A 12,914-nucleotide genomic window follows, 5' to 3' on the forward strand; every position below is an offset into this window, starting at 1 on the left:
GTGCTTAGTGCTTATCCCAAATGGGTTAACTGAGATCAGGATCTTGTCACATGTAAAATTACTCCTTTGCGCTTAGAAGGCGAAATCCAGTTTTTCCAAACATGGTATTCTGTTTTGGATATAATCCATGTTTATTAAAGCCCTTACTTAATAAGTTGGGTTTAGAAATTTAGATTTTGATGAATCTTTCTTTGCTAGGGCAAATCAAATGATTCTTTAACGTAAACATCGTAAAAATAGGATTTGAGATGTATAGGTCGAAAATATTTTTTAAAATTGACTCTGGCGATTATATGACCCAAACAGGTCTGGTAGAGTAAGGTTGACTGTTAATTTCTTACTTGGAAATAAATTTACTTATGATTTGGATGATGCAAAAGTGTTGTAGGAAGGATGTGATTGATGTGTGATAAACTTTTAATATGTTAATCAGTAAATATTGGATTTAAATTCAAACATAAATGCTCAAATTACTGCATAAAGCATACCAAGAATTCCTAAACTATTGATTTAAATATGGTTTAATTTGGCATTTAAAATATAATCTTTTGATATTTATTTCTGGCAATGTTAGTTTCAGACAGCTTATAATCCTTTCTTTGTATATGGTATGCAACAGTTCCAAGAGAATAATTGGAGCTGCAACCTTCTAATTATTGTGTCAAACTATTGTGTGTACTATTATTTCAATACTGAATAAAAGTGTTTTAAGTCCCCTTTATGCTCACTGTCTTAATTGCTGACCCTAATACATTTTTAAATGTGTTGAGATCACACCTTATTAATCAGCTTTACATGGAAAACAGCTGTAATTCTGAAATAGTCCTTGTTTCTATTTAATGGATGCTGTTAGGAGATTGTAAAAAATTAAAAAATAGATGGAAAATTATAGTAATTATCAAGAGAATGCTGGGGCAAATCAAATGATTCTTTAATGTAAACATCGTAAAATAGGATTTGAGATGTATAGGTTGAAAATATTTTTAAAAATTTGTGTTTTTGTTGATATGTTTAATTTATGTAGCTGCTGAATGTACTAAGTCTGATAGAGTCTGGCCTGTTTGTCTTTGACAGATACGCTTCATCAGAAATTTAGTGCATTGCCTTCACCCGAGAGAGAGCTTAGATTTATAAAACTGAAGAAGGATGTGAAACACGGCTTAGGTATGTTGACTCTGTGGGTTTGGTTATTTATCTACAGATGACTCAATGTGATGTAGTGGTTGATTTGACATTAACATCTGCACAATTTTATGGCAAAGACTAAGGATGAATATGTAATCATTTCTGAATAATAGAGGCCAAAATTATCTTGCTAATGGGTGAATTCTATACTGAAAGCAATTGAAAAGTTTTTCTTTTCATGATCTTATGACAGCAAAGGTTCATGATGAGAAATAAATAACAAAAATTGAAGTGCTTAACATCACAAAAGAACCATATTGTGTCCTCTAGGCTAAAAGGTGAACAATTGAAAATATGCTATTAATGTGATCCATCATTAAATTACTATTTCAAAATAGGTTTTCAGATTGTTGGTGGAGAAAAAACTGGCAAACTGGACATGGGAATTTTTGTCACTACAATCATGCCAGGCGGGCCAGCAGAGCTTGATGGATCTTTGAATCCAGGTACTGCATATGCTTCTATTGTAAATGATCAATAGAGGAGTTGAAAACCCTCAGTCCTTCCATCTCACAGTCTGGCAGCCATGTGCAGGAAGATAGGCTAAGACTTTGCAAGCCTTCAAAGAAATGGAATAACCTAGGCCAATGGCGAAGGAGAGTGGATAAGATTGGGCTTCCCAATGTGGGGCGTACTAATATTCCAAGGCCTTGAAAAGATTCAGATTAGAATTGTAGCCTAAATTGGCAAAGAGTTTTCTTTCAAATATTTAAATATGGTTCCCTTACAAACTGGCTGATGGAGCATGTTTAATTCTTTCCCAGGGTTACACTCCAATTTGTCAGTCACTTTGCTTACCCCAATTTATGGCCTCTTCAGCAAGTGATGACCTATATGTGCCCTCGTACTTTATGTTCCAGCAATATTTGGAATCATGAATGTTTTTGCAGCTTGTCGGCATTTAATACAAAGTCTGTGTCAATGCTTCAAGATATTTTGTTATAGAAATATTTTAATTCCCTTACCTTAACAGACATGTTTCCTGGACAGTTTTGTATTGTAGACATTTTCTTTATTGACCATTTTAATACCAGATAAGCTTAAGTTGTGGTCCATTAAATTAAGGTAGTTCCATTTTTTTAAAAGAAAGTTTCCATTAAATATTTTATTCAAAATGCTCCATTCTACATTTCAGTATGGAATATTTGGATAAATCTAGTAAAGAAAATGCTAATCTATAAGGGGATTAGTGCTTTATTAAGTACACTTTTATAGAACAAATTCTCCATTTGCACAGTTGCATTTCCATGAAATGGAAAATTATGAAATTTCTTGTGGTTTTGGGTTGCTGCAAGGGATAAAATTAATTCATCCATTAGTTTTGAAATACACCAAAAATGCTTGCAAATTTACCATATGTTAAATAACCATTGTGTTTTCACCATCTGCAGGTGATCGCCTGATATCTGTAAATGGAGTCAGTTTGGAAGGTGTTACCCACAACAGAGCAGTTGAAATTTTGCAAAATGCCCCTGAAGATGTGATGCTGATGGTCTCTCAACCTAAAGAAAAACTTTATAGAGGAACTGAACTTTCTTCAGGTACTAATTCTGCATTTCAAGATTCAAACTTTAAAGGCTGAATACAAAAACCTAGAAACGGTGCTACTGTTGACTGTACCATAGTATAATCTAGCACTACAGACTTTAAATTTCTATCCCTGGGTGGAAGGGGTGTCTTGTTTCTTCATCTTCAAGACTTCGAGCAGGAATATTGATAAAGAACAGTCACTAGGAAGAACCATGCAGTATTGTACAGGTCACAGGTTTTTCTTATTATAGTGCACATCGTATATTTTGCCTCTTGTAAGTCAGAACAGATTTGGCAGCTACCCAGTTAATCCTGCACCTCCCATATTTTGAATCAAACCCTCAGGATAGAATTTGTACTGACATTAAGGCAGAGGTTTTGGACTGCTGCCAATGTCAGGATTTTAAAGCAGTGGGCGGTAAGACAAGTTACCAGATGTTGAAGTTCATTTGATCCTAGCCTTGCCCATACCATTGAATCACTACTCAAGAACAAATGTAGCTGCTTTGGCTCAGTTTTTAAAAGTGACTATGAGTAGACCCCATTCACTATCAATTTCCAAAATGTGATCATTGTCAATGAATACCATTACCCTCGCTGCAGAGAAGAACGCCACCTACTTTAAATGAGGAGACACTACTGAACAACATTAACCCAATGTTTCAGTGGCTGCACTTCTACCACTTAAACCAGGATTGTGTTCCCTGGGGCTCCCTGGCAATGACCCCACTAGTGCATGTGACATCAGGCAAGGATACTTAATTTCCATGGTGCACTTTGGGGACCCCCCTTCCGTTTTTTCTGGGGTCCGATTTGATGAGGCTTCCTATGGAACAAAATGTAATAGCTAGTGACAGTTTAAATTGTACTCATCTTTTATTCATTATGCAGAAAAAAAGCAAAATAGATTTGCTCCAGTAAATCCCCTTGAAAGTTTTTACATGAGATTTGTAACGGTAAGGAGCTGTATACCTTCATATGGTATCATACTAGAAATTGGTGATTTTACAACAATGTTTTGCTAAGTAAATGTTCAGTGACCAATGACTCAGCTACTATACTGGATGTGTGGATATGATTCTGAGTGTACCTACAGATTCCATCCACTTGCAGCAGTTTAGAAGATGTGATGGGCTCAGTATTGGCACTCCAGTTAACCTGAACACGGGATGAAATAAAGCATAACAGGACATTGATTAAAATAATATAATAATAAAAACAAAAAACTGCGGTTGCTGGAAATCCAAAACAAAAACAGAATTACCTGGAAAAACTCAGCAGGTTTGGCAGCATCAGCGGAGAAGAAAAGAGTTGACGTTTCGAGACCTCATGACCCTTCAACACAACTGAGTGAATATTAGGAGAGGGGTGAAATATAGGCTGGTTTAAGGTTGGGTGGCGTGGGGGGGGAGGGGGGTGGTGGGTGGGTGGCGGTGGTGGTGGTGGGGGGAGAGAAGTTGGGGGGGGTGTGGTTGTAGGGACAAGCAAGCAGTGACAGGAGCAGATAACCAAAAGATGTCACAAACAAAGGAATAAAGAGGTGTTGCAGGTGGTGATATTATCTAAACGATGTGCTAATTAAGAATGGATGGCAGGGCACTCAAGGTCCAGCTCAAGTGGGAGTGGGGTGGAAAGACTAGCAGGGCATAAAAGATTTAAAAATAATGGAAATAGGTGGGAAAAGAAAAATCTATATAAATTATTGGAAAAAACAAAAGGAAAGGGGAAGAAATGGAAAGGGCTTGGGGATGGAGGAGGGAGTTCAAGTTCTAAAGTTGTTGAATTCAATATTCAGTCCGGGAGGCTGTAAAGTGCCTAGTCGGAAGATGAGGTGCTGTTCCTCCAGTTTGCGTTGGGCTTCACTGGAACAATGCAGCAAGCCAAGGACAGACATATGGGCAGGAGAGCAGGGTGGAGTGTTAAAATGGCAAGCGACAAGGAGGTTTGGGTCTTTCTTGCGGACAGACCGCAGGTGTTCTGCAAAGCGGTCGCCCAGTTTACGTTTGGTCTCTCCAATGTAGAGGAGACCACATTGGGAGCAACAAATGCAGTAGATTAAGTTGGGGGAAATGCAAGTGAAATGCTGCTTCACTTGAAAAAGGCGTGTTTGGGCTCTTGGACAGTGAGGAGAGAGGAAGTGAAGGGGCAGGTGTTGCATCTTTTGCAAGGGCATGGGGAGATGCCATAGGTAGGGATTGAGGAGTAGGGGGGTGATGGAGGAGTGGACCATGGTGTCCTGGAGGGAACGATCTCTACGGAATGCTGCCAAGGGGGGGTGAAGGGAAGATGTGTTTGGTGGTGGCATCATGCTGGAGTTGGTGGAAATGGCAGAGGATGATCCTTTGAATGTGGAAGCTGGTGGGGTGGTAAGTGAGGACAAGGGGGACCCTATCATGTTTCTGGGAGGGAGGAGAAGGCGTGAGGGCGGATGCACGGGAGATGGGCTGGACACGGTTGAGGGCCCTGTCAACGACCGTGGGTGGAAAACCTCGGTTAAGGAAGAAGGAGGTCGAGTGGGGGGGGGGGGGGGGTGGGGAGGTGGAGGTGGGGGGGGTGGGTGGGGAGGTGGGGGGGGGGGTGGGGAGGTGGGGGGGGGGGTGGGGAGGTGGGGGGGGTTGGGGAGGTGGGGGTGGGGAGGTGGGGGGGGTTGGGGAGGTGGGGGGGGGTGTGATGGGTGGTGGGGGGGGTGGGGGGGGTGTGGTGGGTGGTGGGGGGGGTGGGTGGGGGGGGTGTGGTGGGTGGTGTGGGGGGGGGTTGGGTGGGGGGGGGGTTGGGGGGGGTGGGGTTGGGTGGGGGGGGGGTGGGGTGGGTGGGGGGGGGGGTGGGGGGATGGTGGGGGGCGGTGTGGTTGTAGGGACAAGCAAGCAATGTTAGGAGCAGATAATCAAAAGATGTCACAGACAAAGGAACAAAGAGGTGTTGAAGGTGGTGATATTTAAACAAATGTGCTAATTAAGAATGGATAGCAGGGCATTCAAGTTACAGCTCCATGGGGCTTGGCCTAAATAGCCAAGTGGTTATGGTACTGGGTTTATAACCCCAAGATCAAGAGTTCAAATCTCACAATGGGAAACAATGTGACTTCATCTGAAACAGATGGAAACATGTTTGTACTCGAAAGAGTTACAGCTCCATGGGGGTGGAGTGGAAAGACTAGCAGGGCATAAAAGATTTAAAAATAATGGAAATAGGTGAGAAAAGAAAAATCTATATAAATTATTGGAAAAAAAAAGGGAGGGGGAAGAAACGGAAAGGGGGTGGGGATGGAGGAGGGAGTTCAAGATCTAAAGTTGTTGAATTCAATATTCAGTCTGGAAGGCTGTAAAGTGCCTAGTCGGAAGATGAGGTGCTGTTCCTCCAGTTTGCGTTGGGCTTCACTGGAACAATGCAGCAAGCCAAGGACAGACATGTGGGCAAGAGAGCAGGGTGGAGTGTTAAAATGGCAAGCGACAGGGAGGTTTGGGTCTTTCTTGCGGACAGACCACAGGTGTTCTGCAAAGCAGTCACCCAGTTTACGTTTGGCCTCTCCAATGTAGAGGAGACCACATTGGGAGCAATGAACTGGCATTGATTTCCTAATTACAAAATAAAATAATCAAGCATACTTTTTACCTCTTTGTAATAAGCATTTTACACATGCATTTAACAATAGCTTTGATTTTATGAATCCCTTTTAACAGCACAGAGCTTTGTTGGTGGTGGATGCAGGTCTGCAACTTTGGCACCCAATCATTTGCTAGCACAACGCATTTTTAAATATTCATATTATTCATTAGAATCAATCTAACTCAGCCAATGACTTATCTATGAGCATCTTCCTAGTTATCAGTAAAATGATGCGAGGAGTCGTCATGTCATTAAAGGGCACCCACAAGTAAAACGCTTATTTAATCTACTGATGGAATCACTTAGATCCAGAATGGGATGTGGGCCAGCATTTACTGTTTGTTCAGAGGGCATTTAAGAGTCAACCACATTGTGGGTCTGGAGTCACATGTAGGTCCAGACCCGGTAAGGACGGCAGATTTCTCCCCCTAAGGGACATTAGTGAGCCAGATGGGTTTTTATGACAATCAGCAATGACTTCATCATTAGACTTTTAATTCCAGATTTTTATTGCATTCAAATTTCACCATCTGCCGTGGTGGGATTCGAGCCTGGGTTTCCAGAGCATTACCCTGGGTCTCTGGAATATCGGTCCAGTGACAATACCACGACACCAATATCACTGCCCCAAGAACTGAATGTCAGTATAGATGATTGAAGCTCAGTTCAAGTCAGTCCTTACGGAGAATGGCACAAAGGTACCATAAAAATACTAAGGCTATTGGCGAAGACTGCACTTCTTGCTGTCAGTGAAGGTTTGCTTACACCATGTTTGGGTGCTGACTCTTATTCCTCATAAAACCAGGGTTAGTGGAATAAGTCTGTTTACGCTCTGCTGTGGGGAAAGATCAAACAGTTGATATAAAGGGTAGGGAAGTCTAGAGCGATTACTTTAGGTTCAAAGTGCTTTCCTTGTTATAGAAAAATAATCTTGCTGAAAATTACTTGGATTTTTGTTTATAAATCCCAATTTAATTGCTGCCATGGAGAGCCTTAAGCAGGCACACCCTTCCTTCCAGGCTGTTCTGGTGATGTCGGTTTTGGGAGCAACCCAAGTAACAAACACGATTTCAAACTAACCTGGGAGCCACTGTGCCACTCCCAAAGCTCTAAAGACCACACTTTAGACTGGAGTACAGATTTGACATCATGGATGTGGGCAAGCCTAAAGTTTGATTAAAAATATAGAAATTAATTCTTAAATGTCAAGTGTATTAAATTTCAGTGACAAAAAACAATTTTTTTGCTATACAGTTAGCTTTTATGCTAAACAGTTCTGTAGTAATCTTGAGCAGATGTGAAAGGCATTCTTTTAGTCTATTATTTATTGTATTGACTTCTAAAACCAATGTGTGCTGAAAATGTATGAACACACCTCCACGGAACATAAGAACTGGCTCTGAAATTTAACATTGTTACAGAGGGTAAAAGATGGGGCTTAAGTTTTTTGGCATTTGAGTACTATAGCAAAGTGGACAATACATATTATGGTATAACTGGCTGAAAAATATTCAACTGATTTTAACTAGCTGAAATCTACATTAACCGATGACAACTATTTCAAACAGGGTTAGTAAATTTACCCATTTAGACATAACGGGGAATGTTTTGAATTTTTAACTGTGATGTTATTTTAATTGAAAAAGGAGAATTGAAATTCCTAACCCTACATCATCTTCATTAAGAATACAGTTTGATGCTTCAAACAATATGTCTCTTTTTTATTGTCAAGTATCTCCTCTGAATAAAAAAGGAACGAGGAGCCAGTCGAGAAGTCCTTGTAATTTAGGAAGACGGGATTATGAAGAAGTGTCATCTTCAGAAGAACATAATGGATCACGTGGTCACCAGAGAACTCATCCAATAAGAGCTTCTGTTCCACCTGAGGAAAAACGAAGAGGAAGTACGAGCTCCCAGGACTCTAGAACTGAAAGTGCCGGTCTTTCACAAAGCCAAGTGAATGGTTTCTACAGAAATCGGACTGCCTCTAGAACACAGCAATGTACTAACTACAAAGAAGTCTCTGCACTTATGGCATTGAGGCAGGATATGATCCAAAATGCCCTGGACAAGACAGGACATTTAAGCAACATTAATGCCGAAACACCTAAAGAAACAGATTGCTCTGATCGAGGTGACTCTGACATGGATGAGGCAACTTATTCCAGCAGTCAAGAGCAACAAAGCCCTAAAAAGGTGAATGTGATTTTTCCCATCTTTGGCCAGTTTTGCCCCTTCCTGTTAGCCCCCACCTGTGCATTATGACTTTGTGTCTGCATGCAAACAGCATATTGCAATAGTTTCAATGTAATACAGTAGTACTGGTGCCAGAATTATTTTATAATTATTTCTTCTCCATTTGACTGTTCAGTTCGGTTTTTTTTCAGGTCATAATGAACACTAAAAATGTAATTAAATATTCTGTTTATTTATACACACAGCTGTTATCAATACCAGATCTATCAAGCATCCTGAACCAGAAGCTCTTCTATTGGTTCTGATCTTATTTCTGCATGTGTTTGTTGTGGCTCAGTTGGTAGCACACTTGCCTCTGAGTCAGAAGATTGTGGGTTTGAATCCAGGACCTAACTCAGAAAGGCGGACGTTCCAGTCCAGTACTAAGGGCATGATGCACTGTAGGTGCAGTATGTTGGGGTTATACACTAAACCAAGGTCCCTGTCAGGTTAATGTGTAAGAGATACCAAGGCACTGTTTCGAAGAGGAGCAAGGGTTGTTAGCCCTATTGGCCAGGTCAACATTTATCCCTCGATCAATATCACAAAAACAGGTTGCCTAGTCATTCCCACATTTCAGTTGTGGGAGCTGCTGTAAGAACTAGCTGCCATGTTTCCTACATTACAACAGTGACTACACTTCAAAAGTACTTCATTGGCTATAAAGCGTTTTGGGATGTTTTGAGGTTGTGAAAGATGGTATATAAAGGCAAGTTTCTTTTCAAATCTGTCACGTGACTCTGCTGGCAATAATGCTACTAAATCTATACTAACATTTCTAATGTTAATTGACAAAATCTCTAGGGCCCACTGACCGCTTTGCTCCAATTCCTGTTGTGTGCTTCTTGCATGCAAATCCGTAAACTTTGCTTTTCTTTATATAAATCGTCTTTGCTACAGTTTCAGAGTTAGAAGCAAAATAATTCTGCCAGAGTCTATTGCTTCCAGAATAAAGCTGCACTTTAACCAATCACAAACTGTGTTCAGAATCTGTCCTGTCTGAATTCACATTTCAGCATTGTGTACTTTTGATGGGTTTTTTTTTGCCTTAACTATTTTATTCCCCTTCCTCTCCTGAAGGCTCGTGTTCAATTAAATGGATACTTATAATTCATTTGCATGGCAACAGCATGTGCTAGCAAGTACAATTAGGGGGAAAGGCATTACTGCTGATCTTGTTCTTTATTTACATGCACTTCCAGCAAAGTTCACAGTATAGTAACTAGAAGCGGGAAACCTATTCCAATTCCAATCTCCAGCCTCCAATTCCAGGGCCAGAATTTTCGGGTCGGGGGGGGCCACTTGCCGACGTGTAAAATGATGCGTGGGTGACGTCAGGTGTGCATCCCGACGTCACCGTGCATCATTCAGGTCTTGAGTTTGGCGGGCATGCACCAGAGTCGGCTGCGTGCCCGTCGACCTTTCAAAGCCTATTAAAGCCATTTAAACACCAATTAAACTAATTAACGGAGTTGCCTGTCCGACATTAACGTTGGCAGGTAGGTGAAGAGCCCAGGCACTCTTTGTATTGATCATGAAACCTCATTCCTTAATTGGCCGTCCGCTGTAAAATGGCAGCGCACAGCCGATCGCGAGTGGCGATTAGCTATGCGCCCGCTCCCATCCAAGCCCCCCCACAACCGGGAGAAAATTCTCCCCCCATGGCGCAGTTAACAGCGCACTCACCTATAGTAGGTCAGAAGATGCAGGACTTGATGCGTATAAGTTCCTGGAAGAGTTCTCCCAGCGTCCTGGCCAATGCTCTTTTCTGAAAGCAACGTGGCCAAAAATGAGTGATTAGTCATTCATCTCATTCACTGTTTTTGGAACCTTGTTGTTCTCAAATTGTCTGCATTTTCATCTCTTATTTGGGAGTTACTTTAGGATGTCCTGAAAGCATAGTGATGAAGTTCTACTTTCTGTCTCCATGACATCGAGGTGCTGAATCCAATCGTAGTAACCTTTCCTCTGCCCGAGTGAGATTAGGTAATTCATCATGGACCAAGGATCGAGGCTCAAACTTTCTTGATATGCTATTTACATTATAAATTCGTGGAGCCATTAGGGGAGTGTTTCATCTTTGAATTCCAGAACATACCTGATGGAACCAGTTCCTCTGTTTCATGTTGTCATGTAGTAGTGTATCACATAGTTGAGAGAGTTTTTAATTGAGAGCCTGAACTTCCTCGGAGTGACAATCGGAGTCGGGTTGCCACTCTGGTCCTACTTTCTTACCTTGGATTTTTTCTGATCCTTTCTTGCCTGACCTTCCGACTCAGGCCGGGCAAAAAATGTGCAGGGAAATGTAGTCCTGAGGCCTTCTGATGGGGGCTTCAGAGTCGAATGCAAGGAGGCCACACTCCATTTTTAACAGCATTGGCTGTTGTAAATCAGGTAGGTTTAAAGGTCCAGATATTTGGAAGGGGGTGGTTGGGCAGTCGGGGCGGGAAGGCTGGGCTTGTCAGGTGGGGTTGGGCCTGGCGGGTGGTAGTCTGGGGTTTGGGGGGAGTCGGGGTGGGGGGATCCCTTTGAGGAGGGTAATTATGGGATGGGGTGAGGGGGGAGTCCCCTGGGGATTCGGAGGTCGGAGAGGTGCGGATCAGGCAGTTGGGGGGGTTGTGGGTGGGAGGTCGGGTTTGGCCTGGTGGCATAGTTGGGAGTTGGGGGAGTCTCATGGGGGCTTGGGAGGAATCCCCTGGGGATTCAGGTGTTGGGGGAGTTCCATGGCGGGGACAGGTAGTTTGCACTTCTCGGGCAATTGCCATGCAAATCTTACATGGGACCTTCTGGTGGGGTGGGGTGTGGGTGGGGGATTGTTGGGTGGGGTGGTTCCCTAGCGCATCTTTGGGATACGCCACAGTTACATTGCCCTGGAGCTTGGAAGTTACAGCCCTGCAGTGTATTAAATTTGTTTCCTAGAATCTAAGGCAAGCGTATTTCTACAGTTCTGGCATTTTTTGTTGGTTTCGTACTTAATGCTTGGAAAGAGTAATATTAATATCTAGCTGCCGAAATCCAATACTGCACCTCCTATAATATTATGCCTTTAACTTTGTATTATGTTTTGTCAGCTGGGTGTTAATTTATTTTGCTACAGTATTTGTAAGAGCATGGTACAAAACATTGCAGAAGTAACATTTTTGAAGTGAAACAGCATGTCTGTACAACTCTGAAACAGGGATTAAATCTCATTAGAACCATAGAACTATAGAAAAGTTACAGCACAGAAGGAGGGTCAACCCATCTTGTCCATGCTAGCCCGAGGACACCCAGGTGTCCTTTCTAATCCCACCTTCCTGCACCCGGCTTATAGCCCTGCAGCTTACAGCACTTAAGGTGCAGATCGAGGTACTTTTTAAAAGAGTTTAGAGTTTCTGCCTCTACCACCAACTTGGGTAGTGAATTCCAGACACCCACGACCCTCTGCGTAAAAAGTTCTTACTCACATCCCCCCTATGCCTTCTACCACTTATCTTGAATCTATGTCCCCTGGTTCAAGAATTCCCAACCAAGGGAAACAATTTTATCCTGTCCACTCTATCTATTCCCCTCATAATTTTGTACACCTCAATCAAGTCACCTCTCAGCCTTCTTTGTTCGAAGGAAAATAACCCCAACCTGTCCAATCTCTCCTCTTAGCTACACTTTTCTGACCCTGGCAACATTCTTGTAAACCTCCTGTGCACTGTCTCCAGAGCCGTTACGTCCTCACTGTAATGTGGTGACCAGAACTGCACACAATACTCCAGTTGTGGCCTCACCAGTGTTTTATACAATTCCAACATTATGTCCTTACTTTTATATTCTATACCTCTGCCAATGAAGGAGAGCATTCCATATCACTTCTTTACAACCTGTCTACTTGAACTGCTGCCTTCAGGGACCTGTGTACTTGTGCACCAAGATCTCTCACTTCATCTACCCCTCTTAGTGTATTCCCATTTATTTTGTAATCCCTGTAACTGTTTGACCTCCCTAAATGTATGACCTCACACTTCTCTATGTTAAAATCCATCTACCACTTTACCGCCCACTCCACCAACCCATCTATATCATTTTGGAGATTATGGCTATCCTCTACACTATCCAGTACTCGGCCAATCTTTGTGTCATCTGCAAATTTCCCAATCGTGCTCCCCACGTTCATGTCCAAATCGTTAATATATAACACAAACAGCAAGGGTCCCAACACCGAGCCCTGTGGAACATCACTTGAGACAACTTTCCAATTGCAAGGGCATCCATCGACCATTACCCTTTGTTTCCTGTTACAAGGCCAACCTTTTATCCAGTTTGCCACATTACCCTGAATCCCACGGGCTTTTACTTTGCTGACCAATCTGCCATGTGGGACCTTG

The 12,914-nt window shown here is 42.3% G+C and overlaps 1 protein-coding gene across 5 annotated transcripts in view; it reads left to right on the forward strand.

The window, feature by feature from the left end:
* Positions 1-12,914, forward strand: part of ptpn13 (protein tyrosine phosphatase non-receptor type 13) — a 270,908-nt gene that overhangs the window by 139,878 nt on the left and 118,116 nt on the right. For all 5 annotated transcript variants that reach the window (XM_041196016.1, XM_041195983.1, XM_041195993.1 and 2 more), the window contains 4 exons: positions 1,075-1,164; positions 1,524-1,631; positions 2,577-2,726; positions 8,054-8,517. In XM_041196016.1, the coding sequence (XP_041051950.1) occupies positions 1,075-1,164; positions 1,524-1,631; positions 2,577-2,726; positions 8,054-8,517 (812 nt within the window). The remainder of the gene's footprint in view (positions 1-1,074; positions 1,165-1,523; positions 1,632-2,576; positions 2,727-8,053; positions 8,518-12,914) is intronic.

The sequence above is a fragment of the Carcharodon carcharias genome, chromosome 1 (genome assembly GCF_017639515.1).
Source record: "Carcharodon carcharias isolate sCarCar2 chromosome 1, sCarCar2.pri, whole genome shotgun sequence".
Lineage (NCBI taxonomy): Eukaryota > Metazoa > Chordata > Chondrichthyes > Lamniformes > Lamnidae > Carcharodon > Carcharodon carcharias.